The sequence below is a fragment of the Betta splendens genome, chromosome 3 (genome assembly GCF_900634795.4).
Source record: "Betta splendens chromosome 3, fBetSpl5.4, whole genome shotgun sequence".
NCBI classification, from domain to species: Eukaryota; Metazoa; Chordata; class Actinopteri; order Anabantiformes; family Osphronemidae; genus Betta; species Betta splendens.
In genome coordinates this window covers 2515473-2536725 of record NC_040883.2, presented here as the reverse complement: position 1 = coordinate 2536725, position 21253 = coordinate 2515473, and the positions used below count along the sequence as shown (strand labels likewise).

At 40.8% G+C, this 21253-nt stretch overlaps 4 protein-coding genes across 6 annotated transcripts in view; 2 read left to right on the top strand and 2 right to left on the bottom strand.

The window, feature by feature from the left end:
* The first annotated feature begins 610 nt into the window (after positions 1 to 610).
* arfgap2 (ADP-ribosylation factor GTPase activating protein 2) lies at positions 611 to 7428 on the top strand. 2 transcript variants are annotated; one of them, XM_029144002.2, is made up of 17 exons: positions 611 to 764; positions 1800 to 1918; positions 2008 to 2080; positions 2234 to 2365; positions 2644 to 2724; positions 2899 to 3004; positions 3164 to 3220; positions 3554 to 3598; positions 4123 to 4175; positions 4355 to 4491; positions 4613 to 4744; positions 4841 to 4969; positions 5053 to 5205; positions 5287 to 5413; positions 5538 to 5625; positions 5815 to 5939; positions 6032 to 7428. In XM_029144002.2, exons 1-17 carry the CDS (start codon positions 693 to 695, stop codon positions 6050 to 6052), a joined length of 1650 nt encoding a protein of 549 aa, XP_028999835.1. In that variant the 5' UTR covers positions 611 to 692; the 3' UTR covers positions 6053 to 7428. The 2 variants fall into 2 exon arrangements, with proteins under 2 accessions (XP_028999835.1, XP_028999837.1); XM_029144004.3 differs by lacking the exon at positions 3554 to 3598.
* Positions 7429 to 7467: 39 nt separating this feature from the next.
* On the bottom strand, positions 7468 to 11927 carry pex16 (peroxisomal biogenesis factor 16). The gene is made up of 11 exons (XM_029144006.3): positions 11647 to 11927; positions 11072 to 11107; positions 10787 to 10863; positions 10342 to 10475; positions 10091 to 10188; positions 9722 to 9802; positions 9493 to 9642; positions 9138 to 9210; positions 8678 to 8797; positions 8367 to 8431; positions 7468 to 8162 (listed from the first exon to the last, which is right to left on the bottom strand). Exons 1-11 carry the CDS (start codon positions 11777 to 11779, stop codon positions 8104 to 8106), a joined length of 1026 nt encoding a protein of 341 aa, XP_028999839.1. The 5' UTR covers positions 11780 to 11927; the 3' UTR covers positions 7468 to 8103.
* On the top strand, positions 11923 to 20832 carry cars1 (cysteinyl-tRNA synthetase 1). Of its 2 annotated transcripts, XM_029144000.3 has the most exons (23): positions 11928 to 12067; positions 14009 to 14236; positions 14732 to 14823; positions 14983 to 15071; positions 15152 to 15248; positions 15439 to 15537; positions 15623 to 15772; positions 15914 to 16054; positions 16182 to 16270; positions 16367 to 16488; positions 16643 to 16755; positions 16934 to 17062; positions 17200 to 17329; positions 17463 to 17566; positions 17669 to 17766; positions 17950 to 18139; positions 18422 to 18490; positions 18566 to 18647; positions 18788 to 18868; positions 19072 to 19139; positions 19250 to 19309; positions 19549 to 19632; positions 19777 to 20832. In XM_029144000.3, the coding sequence occupies exons 1-23, from the start codon at positions 12046 to 12048 to the stop codon at positions 19903 to 19905; spliced, it is 2466 nt and encodes an 821-aa protein (XP_028999833.1). In that variant the 5' UTR covers positions 11928 to 12045; the 3' UTR covers positions 19906 to 20832. The 2 variants fall into 2 exon arrangements, with proteins under 2 accessions (XP_028999834.1, XP_028999833.1); XM_029144001.3 differs by lacking the exon at positions 14009 to 14236 and having other exon boundaries at positions 11923 to 12067.
* A 94-nt stretch (positions 20833 to 20926) lies between these two features.
* LOC114852006 (membrane progestin receptor gamma-B-like) overlaps positions 20927 to 21253 on the bottom strand; it is a 6436-nt gene continuing 6109 nt past the window's right edge. Inside the window, exon 8 of the mRNA XM_029144005.3 lies at positions 20927 to 21253. This exon is cut by the window's right edge and continues 483 nt beyond it. The gene's annotated coding sequence lies outside the window, so the exon portion shown is untranslated.

Below are 21253 nucleotides of genomic sequence, written 5' to 3'. Positions count from 1 at the left end.
ACCTCCCAAGGTGGTAGAGAACGAGCGAGCCAAGATCCTGTGGGACTTCCAGATCCAGACTGACAGAATGGTAATGGCGAACCAACCAGACATTGTGGTGGTGGATAAAGAGCAGAGGAAAGCCGTGGTGGTGGATGTGGCAATACCAAGCGATGGCAACATCAGGAAAAAGGAACATGAGAAACTAGAGAAATACCAAGGGCTCAGAGAAGAATTGGAGAAGGCTTGGAAGGTGAAGGCCACAGTGGTGCCTGTGGTGATCGGAGCACTGGGGGCTGTGACCCCCAAACTGGAGGAGTGGCTACAACAGATCCCTGGAAAAACATCCGACATCTCAGTCCAGAAAAGTGCAGTCCTAGGAACAGCAAGGATACTGCGCAGAACCCTCAAGCTCCCTGGCCTCTGGTAGAGGACCCGAGCTTGGAAAAAGTGGATGAGACCACCCGCGGAGGGTGAGAATAGAGTGGTGGTATATATTTACATAATAAATATAACTTTCATATTATTCTATTATTGTTATTTATTATATAAAGTATACCTAATATAATATTAGTTTATGTTGTATATGCATAAGCCTCATCATGTTTATTACCAGCATTTTGTCTGCCTCTAACAAAAATCGCTTTCACTAGATTTGGGGCACCTGGCGATCCGTAGTGACGTCATCTTCTGGCTATAGTCAGTGGGTTAAGATGGCTACGGAACCAAATAAGACTGAAATCCTCACAATTTTTAAAAGATTACGCTCTATTCCTACCAACAAGGTAACTGAGTACGACATAACCAGCGTTTGTGTAGCATTGTTTGATGTACGTGTGTCGATTTGTTGTATGTGTCCGTTTGGAAGCGGTCGCCTGTAGCGGTCTTTTAACACGTAGCGTTAGCTGGGCCCAGCTAGCTAGCTAGCTAGCTCAACGGTGGTAGCCGGTAAATCTGGGAAACGTAAAGGCCACGTATACAGTTTGTATTTACCGAGGACGCTAAGTACGTAGCGACACAGTTTTAGGGTGAGAAGACGTAAGTGATTTGATTAGTTATGCCAAGTCGCAGAGGTAACACCGCCCACCGTTTACTTAGAAATAGTAACGTTTAAATTCCACTTGATCTTTGAACTATACGTCGCTAACGCTAGCAACGTTTAAGGTTCACATGACGTTACTTGGCGTTGTTTATTGTCTGTCAGAGACAGGGGCTGTTTTATGTTACGCCACTTTCAATTATGGAGTCGTTTCTAGTTAAACCGCCGTGCACTAAAACGTGTGAAGGGTTTCCGCTGTCCTGTTACTCGCTGCAGGCCCAGACGTGACGTGGATACAGTGTGTGTTATGACACCTTGCGTTTTCATCATAACCATGTATATAAAAATATGAATGGACATGCGCTACTATTTATATGTAATGTCTCTAAACGGCTATTCATTTTACCCATTCTATTATTATAGCCTTTTTATCCCTTCAGAAGTGGCCTGTGTTTAGTACAGTGGCTTCTAAACTGGGAAGTGCAGACATAAATATAGGAAAATACCTGACATTTTGCCTTTAACCAAAAATGAAAACCATAGTGAATCCAGAACAACATAATTTTGTAACAATCAGTCACTATAATTCAAAATCAGAAGTTTTATTTTTAAGTCGTGAGTTTCACTTGATTTTTAGGTGTCTATTAAAATATCACAGTGTGAGTGCACAAGGGTTTGTAATTAAATTGAACGTTAGGTGCGTTGTTCATATAAAAGCTTGTGTTCACACTTTCGTCCCTCAAAGTTGCCCAGTCAACAATACACACGTGCTTTTTTTCAGGTATGCTTTGACTGTGCCGCAAAAAATCCCAGCTGGGCAAGTATTTCATATGGCGTGTTCTTGTGCATCGACTGCTCTGGAATCCACCGCTCTCTGGGAGTACACCTCAGCTTCATTAGGTACTCTAAAAATGATCAGTGTTGGCATAATGATGCTACATCTTTGGCAGTTTTAATAAACACAGTTCTGACCTTAAATTTCCCTTCAGATCTACGGAGTTAGACTCCAACTGGAACTGGTTTCAGCTCAGATGTATGCAAGTTGGAGGCAATGCCAATGCAGTAAGTCATACCAACTGTGAACCTAGGCCCAAATTAAAATGGATTAAGAACCAGGTTTAGAAAATTAGAAGTGAATGCTGTATATTCTTTTCAGTAAAATCACCTAAAGGGCCTACTTGGGATGTGATGCAATAATTGAGTTTCTCTCCACAGACGGCTTTTTTCCGCCAACATGGCTGCTCCACTAATGACACCAATGCTAAGTATAATAGCCGCGCAGCCCAGATGTACAGGGAGAAGATTCGGCAGCAAGCAAACGTTGCATTGTCTAAATATGGCACCGATGTGAGTAGAACAGTTTGGGGAATCAACATGTCATTAAACTAAACCACAACACATTTTAATTCTAACTTGAACCCTCTAGGCCACATTGTTTAAAGCTTTCAGTTTTTACCTAAAATTATAAGCTATAAATTGATTTACGTAAGACTGCTTCCATCTGATAAGATTGGGGAGATGCTCAAATGTATTATCAGTAGAAAATATCATGGTATCTTCTTTTCCCATTTTCATCTCTTAACAAAATTCCTTTAACGTATGTTTAACATTTGCTGTCATTGTAGCTATGGATCGACTCTTCTGCAGGAAGCACCCCCTCAGTTTCTGAGAAGAAAGACGCAGACTTTTTTGCTGAGCATACACTGGTTTGTTTTTTTGCTGTCTTATTACTATTATAACACCATATTAATATTTAATTTCAATTTAGAGGCAAGAAATTATTGTTACTATAGAGGTATAATTGAAGAGTTTTAAATTGGTACTTATGTACTTAATTGAAAAAGTATGACTGAAGTTATTGTCCCATTCTATACTTTTAGCTTGCTAACGAGTGGAGCGTGGTGTTGCCTTCTGAGCCACAACAGAATGGAGCCACTGTCACACCACAGCTGACGGATGTAACTCCCAAAATCCAGGATGACAGCCGTTAGTAAACATACCACATTTTGGAAAACAATATATGCTGGACATGACTGTTTATATTACTAAAAGTGTGAAGTTGAGAAATCAAGACATTACTAGCAGGAATGGAAGAAACACGGATTATAGAGCTGAGCTCAAGCTGCTATTTGTCTGTCTTTGTAGAGCCAGAGGACGGACCCAGCATCGATGGTCTTAGCACATCACCCAAAGCCTCCATTGGTGAGTCTTAGCTTGACACAAACTTTGCGCCGACAACAGACTTTTTCTAGATTCATATTTTTCTGTATCATGATCATTATCTATGTTTTTACACAGTGTTACTTTCTGTCTAAGAACATTCCACGGATATTATTACAGAAGAAAATAAAAATCATTTAATATCTCTATTTTTCTATGTGGCAGCATAATTCTTTTGAGAATGCTTTAGTATGAAATGTAGGGTTCAGTGATTTTATGCACAGAAACAAAACACCTGTTTTGATTCATTTTATAATTCAGCTTCTTCTATATATTGATTTGTGATGGTGATGAGTGGTTTGTCCTGTCCTGTAGAGGACTCCATGCGTTTATCATCACAGGAGGGACAGACCCCCAGAGGTGATTAATGTTGTCGTAGTTGCTTTCTTGTCTGGCTGGTTCATGCCTTGAACGCATGGATGTGTTGCTTGGCTGATATTCACCAGCTGTGTTCAGTTCTTCCTTGTCTGCGTATCACGCAATGAAAACAGCTCAGAGCTGATGAGTTCGAGCTATTCTTAGTGAACACTTGTTGCTTAACCAGTTGCTCTTTGAGGTGAAGCTTGGTATTTTCAGGTTAATGAAGGTTACTCCCCTGGCAGATGGTCCTACACACCTGCAGGTCTGTCTGGACAAGGGTTTTGCTGCTAGCATTTCAGTCCTAATGACTTTGGTGTTGTTAGTAACATTACAGTCAAGTCACATAATTTAAATTTTTTGCTATTTCTGAAAGGGCTGTCTCTCAAAGTCTTGGCTGGTAAAACCTCAACAGACTAACGTCTATGTTGTTAAAGCATGACATCAAATTTCTTGCTATGATCCACTGACTTCTTTGTCATTAACTAAGCATCATACTCACCAGTAGTGAATTTTTTTTGTTGCAGATGTGAAATCTTCTATCATTGGAAAAAAGAAGCCCATGGCTGCAAAAAAAGGGGTGAGTCATATGTTCACCAAATCAGAAGTGCTGTATTTTAGTATCTATAATAAAAAAAATCTATAATTGATGGTTAGAAAGACATGAGACTATTTACATGGAGGAACAAAACATTCGTTTAGATATACAACTATGACATTAAAATTATCAGTGACAAAGTTTTCCTTTTGTGGATGCAGCTTGGAGCAAAGAAAGGTCTTGGTGCCCAGAAGGTGAGCAGCAAAAGTTTCTCTGAGGTGGAGAAACAGGCGCAAGTGGCTGAGAAGCAAAGAGAGGAGCAGGTTGCTGAGGCAAAGAAACACGCTGAAGAGTCTATGTAAGAATAGAACACATTTGTTTGTCTTTATAGTCTGGCAGATCTATAATGCTCCCAAGTTTTTTTGCAGTTATGAACGTGTAACGGTAAACTTTTGTTTGTGTAACTTTGGCTTTTGCAGTGTTGCCTCTATGCGTTTAGCTTACAAAGAACTGGAGATTGACAGGAAGTTGGAAGAAAAGAAACTAAAGAACCTGGAGGGCAAGAAGAGAGAGCAGGCTGAGAGGTTGGGCATGGGCTTTGGAAACAGGAGGTAATGATGTTCGGCACATCAAATTATTTACTTTTATTAGGAACTGTAACTTACAAAGTGTGAGTGTTTGGTCTTTAAATGTGTTTCCTGTTTCAGTACCATTTCTCACTCGGTGATGTCAGAGATGCAGCTGATCGAGCAGGAAAGCCCTGTGGGAGCAAAGTCCTCGAATCGCTCTAAACTAGACATGTTTGATGAGCCAGGTTTCACCTCTGGACCTCCAAAGTATGTGGGCCACCATATTATTTCAGTTAGCTTAATCAATCGCCCCATTCAATTAACAAAGTCTATTGTGTTTTATGCTTAAGGTACAAGGACAACCCGTTTACAGTGGGAGACAGCTTTGGGTCTCGGTGGGATACTGATGGAGGAACTGCCTCCTTTACTGCTTCCTGGACTCTGGAGAAAGAGGACCCCAAAGAGGAGATCACCATCTCTAGTATTCAGCCAACTGGAGAGAGGTACGTGAATGACCCTGCAGTCTTTTTATTTTTTTGGAACTGTAAAGAGCCGTGTTTCTGACTTTTTTTTTTTTAATGCAGGATCCCCAGCAGACGAAAAGCTGAGGCATCAACTCCAGCATCTGAGTCCAGTGAGGCCAGGCAGAAATTCGCTAATGCAAAGGCGATCTCCTCTGACATGTTCTTTGGTCGGGAGAGCAGCGCAGAGGTGAGCAACCTCATCTTAATTTTAATTGATATTTACTTTACTCATGTAAAGTATATGTTTGTACTGTGCTATTTTGGGACTTGTAACACTCTGCTGTTCTGCTTTTATTGTTCTCCCCTCTCAGTATGAAGCCAAGACGAGACTGGAGAGCATGTCTGGAAGCACCTCCATCAGCTCAGCCGATCTGTTTGGAGACGGCAGTGACCACAAAGGTTTGATTAGTTTGTTGGTACTGGAGGAAAAAATTAAACATTGCTATATAGACGAGGAGATAAGATAAGTTTATTGTTTTTTATCGCTTTTGACTCAGACACAATGTGCTTATTAGTGAGATATACTTGTTGCTTGTTAAGTGCTTCAGAGTGTTGTCACACTGGCTCCAACTCCTCTCCTCGTCTCAGGGAGGCCATCAGGCTTTGACAGTGTGCTCCCCTCTGGCCCAGACATCGCACAGTTCAAGCAGGGAGTGAAGACTGTAGCAGGCAAGATGGCTGTCCTCGCTAATGGCGTCATGAATACGATCCAGGTAAAACAGCAGCAGGGTCAGTCTGTGCTTCTGTCTGGTCATGTGGCTCCAGGTTCAGTGTTGTAGTAATAATACTACCGTTGTCTTCTCAGGACCGCTACGGCTCGTACTGAGCAGCCTGAAGAGACTAGGACTAGCCCATGGGATGACTTTGTAACTAACGCCTGTGTAGAGTCAACCAACGTCCTGACTGACACATGCATCTGATGAGAAGGGACAAGGAAAAGACAGGAGGCAGAAGGCTTGCATGAGGATGTCCCTCTCACACACCCCTCCTTTTGGAGACAGTTTTACAGGAGTGAAATGTTTTTCTCTTCTCATTAGCAGACTCTTGAGTTTTATTTTCCTAAAACAAACCATCTTTTTTTAAATCAAGAGTTGTCTTGTAATTACTGTCAAGAATTCTTTGGTCTTAGATTTTCAAAGTGATGTCAGAGTTAATTATATTACTATATTTTATTCCTTATACATAAGTCAAAATGTTGCTTTTTAGTTATAACTTCTTGCTTTTTGTTCTGTTTTTGGGGCAATATTAAAAAAAGGTGCAGTAAATATATTTTCAACTTTTACCGTTAATTTGAACAAGAATCCTCAATGGTTTGCATTCAGTGTTTGATTTACTGCCGCTCACTTACAGTTGAATTTTTTCCATACACAGAAAACTATCTTGACAATTTGTGAGTTTGGATTTGTGCACATCTGTCTGGATGAAAGTGTATAAAAGAAATTATGGTGCATCAAGTATTTTATGTCCAAGCTGCTATGTTTTGAGTCTTGGAGCAAACACAGGGAACACAATTGTCTCAGTGTCACAAAAGTGAGAATAAAGCCCATCAAACTCACTGTAGTTGTACATAATAAGATGCTATACAAGCAAAAAGAATCATTGAAAGTAGCCAGTCTTAACACACATGTTAAATCCCAACTCATCAAAGTGACATGCTGCTGTTAAGTCTTTGTGGAAGTCTGACTATTGTTTCTGCTGGTTGAATGTGGAGTCTGCCTGAAAACACAAGTTTTGTTGGTGCTGCATCTTTCCCACCCAGTAGTTTCACCTTTCTGTCTTCAGTTTACATATAAATTTAGCTTCACATACTTGGAACACTTCATAACAGTTGTGCCACTAGCTTGCGATGACTCAAGGACTTTTCAGTATTCCCCCAACAGCATTTACCTGCAAAATTCCAGCGAAGGCAACATGCTAAATGTGATGGAAACATGAGTACTGTGGTGTGACTGCTCATCAGATAACCTCTCTATCAGATGTCTGATGACCTGGCAGACTTAACATTCAACAATTTATTTGAAGGTGTGACAGATTCTCTGAGATTGGATGCAATATGTCCTAGAGCGACCATGTCTGTGTATGTTCCAACCATCAAACCTTCCAGAAACTAGCAAATATGGACTGAAAGGATGAAACCTTTATTTATTTGTAGGCTACGAAAAAGAAACCTATTCAGTGTGTTAATAAAGATTGAAAACCCTTTGTTTGTGTTCATCTTTCAAACACGCAGACACAAACGAGTTTCGGCTGAATTAATAGCTGTCTTTATTCTTGTTGCTTTATTCTGCTTCCACTTGCTTGTGTGCATGAAAACACAAATGAGTACACTGGAATGTGATCCCTGATGGTTAAACAAAGGAGCAGAGTTTTGTGCTTCTAAGCTGCCGCTGCTGCTCAGGTTTTAGTGCTATGGATAGAATTTATTCCCTGCTGCTACTTCAAACACTGCCAAAGATTTGACACAATTTGACATTTTACGTAACTGCAAAACTTTCAATCAATAACAAATTGCAAAGTAAGACTGCGTTGTTCACAGAGCCCGATCTGTCAATGTCAATTACAACTCTTCACTGTAAAGCAAATGAGAAAAACCTGCTCTGATACTTGAGGCTAAACTCTTTCATTGTGCTCTAAAACTAGAGCTTTGTAGTGTCACGTGTGTTTTCTAATTGCTGGGCATAAAAAAATAACTTATTTTTATATCTGTGAAAGTAGAAAAATCTGAAATGTTGTGACAAAGCTTCTCCAGTGGTAACTTTAACATCTTATCGGATTTGGAGGGAGACGTATCACCAGAGTCTCTGTGGCTGTGCCTGCAGGGACATCCTGATGCTTCCGGTCTTGTTGACCTGCAAACACCTTGGCCACCAGCAGAATTTATCCCCAGTTGTAAAAGTAAATCTTCTGCCAGGTAGGAAGGTAATCCATCAAAGGGCCTAGATAGACAAAACAAACAAAAGGAACTAATAACTACATAATAAACCTGATAAGTCTCATTCTATTTAAATTTGTAAAACATTTTCCAATCAAATACTCAAACTATACTATAAATTATTAAACCTGTTTGATGGATCTTTATAGTTATTGAAAACCGGGGATAAAGCTCATTCAGTGTGTGGAGGTTCTGGGTGAGTACTTACGTGCAACAAGCCCTATTCCTGGAACATGATCAGCGAGAAGTCTGAGCAGGAAAAGAATCTTTTCCCTGCAGGTTGAGAAACATGATCACAGCTTTTATACACATTCACACACACTGCATCAAACTCAGTGATTTAAGTTCAAAGTTTTATTTGAAGTAAAAAACCTAACAGGTATTGACGTAGTGACAGGATGTTAATCCTTGCATCAACATTTCTTAAGTTCTTTATTATAATCTAAACCTGTAAAAAGTGACTAGTAACATTTTATGAACTGTTAAATCTACGCTGAGCAGACATTCAGAAGTACTTACTCTGAGTATCGGTCATAGAAGGGCGAGCGCAGTAGGTAGTAGAGCAAAACAAAAGCTCTTCTTCTCATCTCGGCCCTTTCCCATCGATTTTTTAATTTTTTGTCGTGGAGCACTGCAAAACTAAAATAAAAGAAAGAAAAACAAAATAACTGGTAAATTCACTTAATTGTTTTATCCTTTAAAATGTCTCCTACTGTGAGTTTGCACCAAAACAAATAATGAGATTCTATGTTCATATATGTTTTTAGGCTCCTAATGCTTTCAAACTGCTGAATCTTTGTTGTGCTGTATATTTTTGGTTGAGTGGCCACTGTGTGATCCTGCCACACACACACACACACACACACACACACACACACACACACACACACACACACACACACACACACACACACAACCTCCCAAATCATAACTCCTCCTGAACCAGTCTGGGGCCAAATCCTAACCGGCAGAACTTTACCTTGAAAGTTCAAGGATTCCAGAGATGAGCCATGGCTTCCAAGACTGTTTTCCACACAGTCCCATGGAAAATACTGCAGTTAGGATGGACTGCTTTAAGGAAAAACGCATACGGTTCACATTCTGAGAACTCTAGCAGCGTCTCAAAGAAAATGCCCTCATTGGTCAGTTAGTGAACTAATTTTTACACAAAATTCCTTTTCTACATGCTAACACACAGTTTCACCTTGCAGTAGTCTGCCACCTACAGTCGAGTGCCAGTCAAGACAGACAACTTCAATTTACATATAAATAGTTAATAGGTATTTTCTGCTTGAGGCAGACAGATGTGCTCTATATTTCTATGTAAAGGATACAGTGTACAAGAGGTCGTCCAATGTACAAAGACTCAGCGATAGTCTCCTGCAGGCTCAGCGGGGTTGGTTTACTTTGGAGCTCCTCCCTCAAGTTGCTCCTTTTCTGTGTCTGACTTGGTGCTCCCCACTGTCGGGGGTTCAGGGCTTGGCCTGTTGGGATGTGCCACTTAAAGCAAATACTACATTTAAATCTTATTCAACTGTTGCAACTACAACCAAAACACCTTACCACTGCTCAGTGGTCTAATAACGCGTCCTGTTCTCTGGCCCACGAAAAAGGTTTCATCCTGCTGTTCCCCATTACCGTCATCTACGGGGAAGAAAATGTATATAACTGACTCTTTATACAAACACTGTGCAAAAGCTGAAAAATGTCCAACAGTAATAACGCCTACATACATATTGTTTCACAATAATTCACTTTACATTACTGTTTAAGTGTAAAATTGGTTCAACATTCAGAGTAAAAATAAACTCTACAGAACAACCTTAAAGCTGAATGCTCAATTAGAGGCGCTAAGCTAAACCATAACAATGACAAACTGCCATGATTTATTGACACGAGGCACAAACTAAGCATCATAACTATTCAACTGACCTTCTAGAAATTCTGCACCTCTGTCAAGTGGGATTATGGGAGGCGACGTCTGGATGCCGGATTTGTACCACAGAAGAAGCAGGATGCGAAAGATTGCTCTGGAAATAAACAGGTGCAGAACATGTGTTCAGGAAATCTCATAGTGCCACATGATGTGGGTGACATTTGCATTAAGCAATTTAAATTAAACTGTAGACTTTTCAGTGTTATTAAACATTTTATGATAAAGTCATAAGAAGACGAAACTGTACTTAAATATCTGAATAAGTCCGATCACTATCCAACGGCCAACTTCACCCCACAGCTTGCAGGCTCCCATCTCCAAGAAAACTTCCACATGCTCCAACACAGAGAGCCAGTTCAGCAGTCTCTGCTGAGAGATAGACTGAACAAACCCATACAAAGCAGAAGTATGAGCACTTTCACTATATACATAATGATGTATCAAACTTAAACCAACCTACTTCTGAAGGTTGACTGTTCACATTTAACTAAATTTCTGGGATGTGGGAAATGTTTGTTGCATTACAGATTGATATCATTACAGTAGTACATGAATCGATGTGACACTCCACTAAAATAAAACAAAAAGAAAAAAAGCTATTTTAGTCAAGTTATCCTTTTATTCTTAATTTCTGAGTCTGGCATTATTATTTCATATAGACATCCTACAGCCTTTGTGAAAACTCTGCTCACCACAGGAATGGTACATCTGAGTCCTTTCCGCAGAATGCTGTCATTGAACAGCACTAGAAGATTGGAGGCAGAATACACTGAAAATAACACAAAGGCAGATGGGTTTAATACACACTAAATACAAACCAATAATGTAGATAGGGACTATAAATTAAAATGACTCTTTTGTTAAACATTTACATTATATTCATATAAGGCTATTTGAACATAAATCATTAAATAAGATCAAACTTGTGTAAAACAAATCTAAAACTGCAGCTGCATTGACTTTTGACCTTTACTTACCTAGCTCCGAAATTTCATGTGAATCTGCAAATCGCCCTAAAAAACGAAACGAGAGAACAACAGATTCTACTAAATCTACCAACACAAACCCACAAAAATGCATTCCTTCATATGTTTGCACACTGTTACTGTTAAAGGCAAGCCCAAATTGTCACAAAGAAATATGTAGAAGATTTTTTATGAAGGCAGTTTCTGTTTTCCAGTAAAGAAACTTAAAACACACAAAAGGGATGCTGAACATCTTCTACTGTACATGTAGGAGTTAACACATAGATGCTTTGTCTGCACAGAGATAAAGTGACCGTTCTGATTATGCAGACCAAAATCATTCAGCAAATCATAATCGTTTGAGAGTTTCAAGACTTTGACTACATTTTTGCAGAGCGTATTTTATTGGTTTATTTATTTGTACGTAGCATATAAAAGAGAATATTACATTTAACAAAAAGGCAGTTCCTGGTTTGGAACTGTTAAGCTTTAAATGCTCAGTTTCATGCAGTTTAGTATAAAGTTGATTTCTTGGAGCCGTCTCAGCTAATGGGACCTTAGTAACAGCCGAACCCGCTTTCACTGACCTGCGATCAGGTAGGAGAGCGTGCGCACGGTGCTCTCCAGCTGTGCTGTAGCAGCTGGGTTTCTCCTCACATACTCGGTGTATCGCTCATAAACACGCGTCAGTTTGTCGATGTACTCTTTGGTGAGCGACATTACAGCTGTAACTTACTACACAGTAAAAGCCACTCTTCATTTAATCGCTGTGTTCAAAATATGTCAGCTGTGACGAGGTGTAGTTATGTCCTCGCACCTGATTTCAGCAAACTTCCGCGTGGGTGACCCGCCCGACAGTTATTATGGTCCCCCGGCTCCCAGGTTCACACATTGGTTCCTGTTCCGGCTGTTACCACTAAATACACCGGTTTTTCTTCCGGACACGTTAGTCTTGCATCAGCATCCAGCCACTCCGCACTGTGGACATGTCGACCTCCGGAGAGCCAGGTAGTCTAAATAAAGTCTTTATTTACCTTATAAAACATGTGATCGAAAAGCTTTGATCAAGATGTCTCAGTGTGATTTAATAAGTTTTATGGACTGTCACAGGCAAAAAGCTAGCGTTAGCTTTGTTAGCCTAGCTCAAAAGCAAAACCTGCAGCGGCTCAGATAAAGGTAAACCTGTCGGCGAATGACAGACCGACCCCCCTTTAAAAGCCCAAACACCGAGTTAACGGAGCAGAATTAATCAGCGCGGACGTCTGCACTGATGTCACTCATCTGTAGCTTCTCTAGTCAATAGAGACGCTCTTTGACGTATCGTACGTTTTGTATAAAGAACTATTGCAGAGTTTGAAAGGAGCTTGTTTTAACTGTTCTGTGTAAAGCTCTGTAAATTCTCAGGCTACAGTAGACCGTTATAATCACGTGGTGGTAGTTTAAACCTTCCATGTCTCATATATAAAATCAACCCTCTCACCCGCTCTGCTCTCTAAGCCAAACATTTAATGCTTCGGTACCAGACCTGGTGCAGCTCAGCACCAGATTCACATCTGGGCAGGTTTGATTTTTAACAATCAAATCTACGGACATTTCCAGAAATTAATATTTGTTTATTACAATAAACAAGTAGTGAGTTCACTTTTACTTTGTTTCACTTATTCATGTTGTTGTTGCTGTTATTATTGAGGCTGAGGAGAAAAAACGTTGAGCGCTCCACTAATGTATAGCGATCATCAGTTCTAATGATGAGTTTGTTTATACAGTAGATAACTCAATTAACACTGCAATAAAGTTTGTTTATTTTCATTTAGATTTTGTTTGACACATTTGTGGCCAAACACAGACCTTCTGGAGGTGACTTGAATTAATAGCATTTATGATTATTACTCAGCCTGTGAAAACAAACCAGCTGAACCTTGTTCATGTTCCATATCCTGCGAATCACCTGTTTAAATGTTTTTTTAGGAGGTGGTTCAGTAAGTCCTTTATAAACATCAGTTATCTTTAATATTAATACATAAATTAGTTATAACCTAATGCTTAGTGCTCATGTATGTAAGTTTTTATATCAAGTGGTCTCTGACTTAAATACAAATTGGGCCTTTTTGTATAGGAACATTACATTTTTACATTTGGACATGACCTCATCCTGTTTAAGTCTAAAGCAAGTTTTTTTTCCATTTTCCAATAACAACACTTTCCACAGTTTTACTTTTGGTTTATGGCAGTTTTGATCTTACTAAGTTTCATTTTCAATCATAGAATGTGAATAAATTTATATTGGGAAGTTCTCGTTAGTTTCTTTAGTTTTCGTTCTTTGACTTTTGTTTGTTGGAAACACTGAGCTGCTGATGTGCTGCAGTGGGTTCTTTTCAGACAGAACATGGAGAATCATTTCTTTGATGGATTGGTTTGATAGTTGAACATGTCCTAGGATTTTCGAGTTGCACAAATGCTAATTATTTTTCATTTCATCAGTGTAGTGCAGAATCTGCATGCAGACATTTTTATCAAATACTGTGGATCCAGCACCACGGTCAGAGGCAGCGCTAACTTAGTCTCTCTAAACTTTTTTTTCCGGCATCCAATATCTCTGCGCTAAAAAGCAACAGCAATTCTCCTGTCATCCACCCATAAGGGCTGCTATACATCTGTCAAGTGCACACAATTCACAATAAAACAACATCTACCTTTGTCTGGTGTTGAAGCGTGAAGCAGAGAGGACACAAAGAAAGGATTTGCACTGAGCAGCAGCTTTTGTAGTGAGGAGTAGTTTACCAGGTGTTTGTGTGTATCATATAATTGGTAGGATTTGAGTTTAGTTTAAATCCATTTTTACATGAGTTGTGTTATCTCATTCTCCAGGGTAAACCTGTTAGTTGTTGCTCTGGCTCTTGCAGCCTAGTCCGTAATTCTGTGCGAATATTTGCCCTCTTGTTTCTGCAGCCTTTGAGTTCAGGTTCTTGCTACAGATAAATGAGGAGGCCGCCCTGGCAGTGGCCCTGAATGACTACCTTACCTCACGCAGCTACCTCGCAGGGTTCAGCCCCTCCCAGGCCGACCAGAAAGCCTTTAAGCTCCTCCACAGGCCCCCAGATCCACAACATGTGCACGCTCTGCGCTGGTACAGACACATAGCAGCCCTGCAGCAGGATCTCAACCCTGAGAGCAGCAGTGAGTAGACGGCTGAAGGCACCAACAGGCTAGATGTGTCCTACGCTTCCATGGACGTCCTCAAATCAGCAAACACTGCAGAATACGCCACTAAATATAATGCAGCGAACAGTCACAGCAACATCCTTGATACCACAGATGTTGTTCTGACAGCTTAAAATCTCCCCTCCTGCCTTTAGAACTAGAATGTGTCTGACTAGAGAATAAGGAGCAGGATTAGCTCCCTGTGGTGATGATGAAACGGTTTTGGTTAAGGAGAAGCAGGATGCTTCTAAAATGACCATGTTTGGAGTTTAACTGGGGAATTTAGTGGTTGACAATGTTTGTCTCGTTGATCATTTAAAATATTAAACAAAAAAATGTAATCTGGAATTTAGGGTGTTGAAAGGGGACCTACATTTAGTGGATTTGAGTTATTTAATATTTATTAGGAGGACTGGGTGTTAAATGGAAAGGTGTTAATGTTTGTGTGTTTGGTGTCTTACTTAATTTCAGTGAAGGGAAAGCGGCTTCAGCCTTCTTGGTCTCCGCCAGCAGGAACAGACGTTCCACAACTACGGCTCTACAACAGCTTGACGAGAGCTAAGGTCCGTTGGAGCTAAATGAAGCTGGATTCACATGCATAATACAGTTTTTACTGTAAATTATCATAATTAATTATTACCTGTAGATTTTTTAAATTATTTTTCTTGTATTGTTTTGTCTTGAGACTCTCTCCTCTAAATAAAAGCATCTCTCTCTTTTAGGACCTATTTGTTCCCCAGAAAGGGAATAAAGTGTCGTGGTACTGCTGTGGCCCCACGGTGTACGATGCCTCACACATGGGACACGCCAGGTAAACAATAACAAGGAAACACATTTAAGATTATCATTTTATTCATACTGTACTTACTGTACACGGTTTCCTTGTTCCAGATCCTACATATCCTTTGATATCTTACGAAGGATTCTAAGGGACTACTTCAAGTACGACGTCTTGTACTGCATGAACATCACTGACATAGATGATAAGGTTTGTTTTCCATTATTCTTCTGAAGGTTGACAATGTTTTTCTAATCTTCCATCAATGATTCACTCTAAGAGTCTGATTATTTCACTTTGAGTTCCGCATCATGAATGTATATAACCTGCTCATTTTATGTACATCACAACTTCAGAATTTTTACTCATAGATCAGATGTTTGTGTTATTTTTGTTTCAGATCATTAAACGGGCCAGACAGAACTACCTTTTGGATCAGTACAAGGAGAAGCAGCCACCAGTGGCTCAAATCCTAGAGGATGTCCTGAGGGCCAGAGAGGTAAGACCGAGTTTGTTGTGCAGGTTTATCCTTAGGTTCCCTTCCACTTGTCTTCTCAAATGTATGTGTCTCCTGCTATTTTCAGCCCTTCCAGTCACAGCTGGCTTCAACGACAGACCCAGATAAGAAGCAGATGCTGGAAAGGCTGGATGCGGCGGTCACTGCCGCTCTGCAGCCCCTGCAGACAGCAATGCAGAGCAAGGCGACGGATGAGGTCGTACAACCTCTGGCTGAGGTGAGAGAGAGCTTATTACCATACAAACAAGATTGACTTGTAATGTGTAGTGTGTCTTTTGTAAAGCTGGAGAACCCCTTCACATGATGGTCCTATTCATGGAGCCTAATGTGACTCCATGATACTGTTTTGTCTTCAAAGGTGCTTTTGGAGAATTCCAAGGACCTGTTGTCTGACTGGTTGGACAAACAGTTTGGAAGCGGCGTCACAGAGAACTCGATCTTTTCAACCCTCCCAAAATACTGGGAGGCTGAGTATCATAAAGACATGGATGCCCTGAACGTAAGTACAGAAATGGTCTTGTAATGTTGTGTAAATACACCATACTGCACTACATTCATATAATTTCAGCCAGGGCTTGATATTAATGAACTGACTGACATCACTTTCTGACCTTTGTGGCCTCCAGGTTCTTCCCCCTGACGTCCTCACTCGGGTCAGCGAATACGTTCCTGAGATTGTGGAGTTTGTGAAGACAATTGTGTTGAATGGTTATGGGTGAGGACAGCAGTGCCAGGCTTCGCTGATGTTCCTCTCAACCTGGCAGTCAACAGGGCTGTCCTAATTTCCTAATTTGTTCTGTGCCTGTGACAGGTATGAATCAAACGGCTCTGTCTACTTTGACACCTCCAAGTTTGACGCCAGTTCAAATCACTCGTACGCCAAACTGGTGCCAGAGGCAGTTGGAGATCAGAAAGCGTTACAGGAGGGAGAAGGTACATGTTCACAGTTTGTGACTAAGATGTGACATGTTCATGTTATAGAGAATAGGACTAGGTTAAATGGATAGTTGTGTTGATGAATTATCCTTTTTTAAATATTTTTTTTATTTAATTAAGATGACGATTGAATGTTCCCTGTCTTATGCAGGTGACCTGAGCATCTCAGCAGACAGACTGAGTGAGAAGAAGTCCCAGAATGACTTTGCTTTGTGGAAAGCCTCCAAGGCCGGAGAGCCTTCATGGGACTCTCCATGGGGGAAGGTGAGGGTTCAGCTCTAATGTGACTCCATGATAAGATTGTAACAGTCTTGATGTAGAAACTGATAGACAGCTGCTTTCTTGACAGGTTTTAGTTGTCCGGTTCAGACATCTGTTTTGAGGTTCTCTCTAGTAGTAGATCATCAGCATGATTTCATTTGATCTGTGACTGTTGCGACAGGGAAGACCAGGCTGGCACATCGAGTGCTCGGCCATGGCCGGCTCCATCTTGGGAGAGTCCATGGACATTCACGGCGGCGGCTTTGACTTGCGCTTCCCCCATCATGACAACGAGTTGGCTCAGTCTGAGGTAGGAAGGGAAAAAGCCCAAGTGACTAAAGCCATACAATAGTTTGTGGGAAACATTAACAGTGTAATTAAAGGCAATTAGTCGAGACGTAAAAGACTGTAATCACGTTTTTTAAATTTTTAATCTTTCTCTCACAGGCGTTCTTTGAGAACGATCACTGGGTCCGATACTTCCTGCACACCGGACACCTCACGATCGCAGGCTGCAAGATGTCCAAGTCCTTGAAGAACTTCATCACAATTAAAGACGCTTTAGCCAAGAACACAGGTGACATTTGGTTCAGACGTGTCCAACCACTGTTCTATGAGCATGTTTGCACTGAATCTGTGCTTGGTTTAGTGGATGATGATGTTCTATACAAAAGAAATATCGAGTTGTTGCTCTTCTTGTCCTCCTGCAGCACGTCAGCTCCGCTTGGCTTTCCTGATGCATTCCTGGAAAGATACCCTGGACTACTCGTCTAACACAATGGAGTCAGCCGTCCAGTATGAGAAGTTCATGAACGTATGTGACAAACGTGTCTTTTACTTTAGTCACAGTGCTTTTCTGGAGGTCTGCACAGCTTTTCCTTTAAACTCCCGCTTTGTACCGTTTCCATTTAAACAGGAGTTTTTCCTCAATGTCAAAGACATACTGCGTGCTCCTACCGATCTCACCGGCCAGTTTGAGAAGTGGGAAGCTGAAGAGGTGGAGCTTAACAACAGGTAGAAGAGCAAAGATGGAGGCAGTAGTAGCAAAACACGTGACATAAGCAGGATTAAGGAAACGCCCTTAAAACAAATACAAGGGTTTGACTGTTTGCTCATTAGAGACGACACCAGAACTTATCACTGTTTGATCCAAATACATCAAAGGTCTGAGTAGACGGAGTGATTTGTGTTTTCTAGTTTCTTTGAGCGGAAGGCAGCCGTCCATGAGGCTCTGTGCGACAACATTGACACTCGCACGGCCTTGGAGGAGATGAGAGTGCTGGTTGGTCACAGCAACAGCTACATCGGCAGCAGGAAGAGCCTGAAGCTGAGGCCCAACCGCATGCTGCTGCAGGGCATCGCTGTGTATCTGACCGGCATGATGAAGGTGAGCGCCGTTCCATCCTTTGTCATCAAACACCTCAAATGACTTCATGTGAGTAGGATTCTTAGCAGCTGGTGGTCGAACGGCAGCATTAATTAATAGGAAGTAGAACACAATAGTGAGGGAAACTTGACTTGCTTTGAAAAAACAAACATAATAGTTTGTTCACTTTAGTGCTTAAATGTGCTCAGGCCTAAAAGCACTGCCAAATATTTGGCCTCAATGTAATAATGAAATTCCAATAAATTCCATTTTAACCCATTCAAATTCTTGGCTGTCCTTCAGGTGTTTGGGGCCATTGAAGGATTGGAGCCCATAGGATTTCCCATGGGAGGACAAGGTCAGACTGTTGATGTGAGTAAAGGTTCTTCACTAAAATAAAAATGAATGCATGGACTGAGCTGATACTAACAGTGTCTTGCTTCCCAGTTGGAGTCCACGGTGATGCCATACCTCACGGTCCTGTCCGATTTCAGAGAGGGAGTCCGCAAAATCGCCAGAGAGAAGAAAGGTGAGAGTCTGATTTCATCTCTGAGCCAAAATGATAAAATCTTTTAAACAGAGAGAAACACACATTTCCCTGCATGTTCATCAGTTATTTCTGTTTTTAATAAAATAAAAGTAAAGCTCTTTACTTGTGATTTATTACAGTGACAGAGTTGCTGCAGCTCTGTGATTTGGTCCGTGATGATACGTTACCAGAACTGGGAGTCCGGCTGGAAGATCATGAAGGTAGAAGAAACCACAACATTCTTATACTTTAGGAACTTATGTACAATAGATTTGTCTGTTACAGCTTCGTACATTATAAATAATATTGATAATTATGTTTCTATTAAAAGCTGTGACATTTTACCAGAGTGGAACAGAATATAAAATGAATCACAGCTCATAGTCCTGCAGTGAGTATGACTCTCAAACACGCTGTGTTCCAGGTCTGCCCACTGTGGTCAAACTGGTGGACAAGGAAACGTTATTGAAGGAGAGGGAAGAGAAAAAGAAGGTGAGAGATAAATGTCCATGTAAATCAAATGAACATGAGATGATCAGAGTTAAAGCTGTGAGAAGTTTGCTCTTTGTAATGAGTCTCACAAAAGAACCATTGTTTGTCAGATGGAGGAGGAGAAGAAGAGAAAGAAGGAGGAGGCAGCGATAAAGAAGAAGGAACAAGAGGTCAGTCAGTGTGTTTACCCACAATGCCGTGCTGCTGGAGGCACTTTCAGGCTCTGCCGCCTTCTTGCTTCTTCGGCGAATGTTGACAGAGAATTGAAATGGACCAGATGCTTGTTGCTGCATTTAATCGTCCTGTCGCTGGACGGAGGAGGTGGAAGAGGCCGGACCTTCATGATGTGGCTCTTTAACTTATTCACTGATGATGTTGACTGACTGTTTGTTTGTGTGCTGCATTGCAGATGGCAAAACTCGCGAAAATGAAGACGCCTCCATGTGAAATGTTTCGGGCAGAAAACGACAAATACTCCAAATTCGATGAAACGGTAAATCTCAACTGTAGTTTTCACTCTTTCTGTTCTGAGTATTTACAGATGAAGTAGTATTTCAGATTTTGCACATTCACAATAATTTGATGAGCTGAGCAGTGGGTTTATTTGAGGCCTGTTCCTGTCTCCCACTGTGGACAGGGTTTCCCCACTCATGACGCTGAAGGGAAGGAGCTCAGCAAAGGTCAAGCCAAGAAGCTCCGTAAGCTCTACGAGGCCCAGGAGAAACTACACAACGAGTATCTCCAGATGAATCAAAACGGCAACTGATTTGTTCGCAGCCTCTCCAAACCCTCCACTTTACAGAATAAATGTTAAGGCCACAGATGCTGGTTCATCATTTGTCTCCTGCTAATCTGCTTTTTGTCAGAGAACAATATGGATTAAAGCATTTAAAATTTAGGGATGGTTAAAGTTGACCATGTGGAGGGGAAACTCAGCGTCTCCACATAAAGTGAATGAACTCAACGCTGCCTGTTGGTTCAGTCAGGTTTTAGTGTAGGATCCATTACTTTTACTATAGGATTTTAGTCTCATTTATATAAGACGAGTCTGTCCTGCTTCAGCAGACATTTTCTAGTCCCTGAACTGTACAGGACGGGTGCAGACCACGTGTTTAAAGGTGCTGAATTCAGTGTTTAGTCAGTTTTAGGAGCTGCTTAGTTTCTGGCCAACCACAGCAGGGAACACGTGTGATGAAGGTGCTGTAGTGAACGGAGCTGGATGAAGTCCTTCCCACATTACAGACACATTGTGGGGCCTCGGACCCGTTTTATTACACTAAAAGGAAAATAATATGGGACCTTTTAAAAAATCTTTCGTGTTTTTATGATGGTTGTGTGGAAGTGTCTGCACTTTCTTTCCTTAGCAATCGGTTTTATAGGAATTGTTTTAAAAACCTTTAAGCCCCAATTCTTAATTTTCATTATTTATTAATCTGCCTGTAATTTTTGTCTTATTTCTATCAACGACACTTGGGTTTTCTCTCATTTCCGGTTTAGAGATGCATGAGAACCTCAGATCAGCTTGCGTAAATCTGTTGAAGGATGAAGTGACCACAGAGCCCATCTGTGTGTGAACTCTTTGTACTGCCATCATTTCAACCTCTGTGAGATCATTTTTTTTATGATTGTCAGTTCTTGTAGAAATGAAATGAGCATCAAAATAAAAGGCATCATTGCATTTTTATAAAAGTCACTTTTCCTTAATAATACTTGTCAGCAGTAACTTGTTTTATTGTCCTTCCCCTAAAGGTTTATTTGCTTCTTATAGAAATGATATAACACAAATGTATAATTACTGACACAGTCAGAATTGGTTTATTAGAAATTGTATAAATAACATTGGGCTTAAATACTTTCAGTAAGTGTGACAGTGTGTCCTGGGACAGAAACGGGTGCCATCGACTACACATTACACACAGTACCTCATTAATAATCCCAGTCACTGTCAAAATACAGTGCAGCAGTTTGAAACTGGGCAAAGTCAAAAAAGGCGACTCATACTTGATTTTTGTTACCTGCAGCTCATTTCCTCTTCATACGTCCACGTTTGTGAAAATCAGAGAAGCCAAATAAATCCAGATGAAGTACATCCACTAGTCTGCTTCATTTGTAGC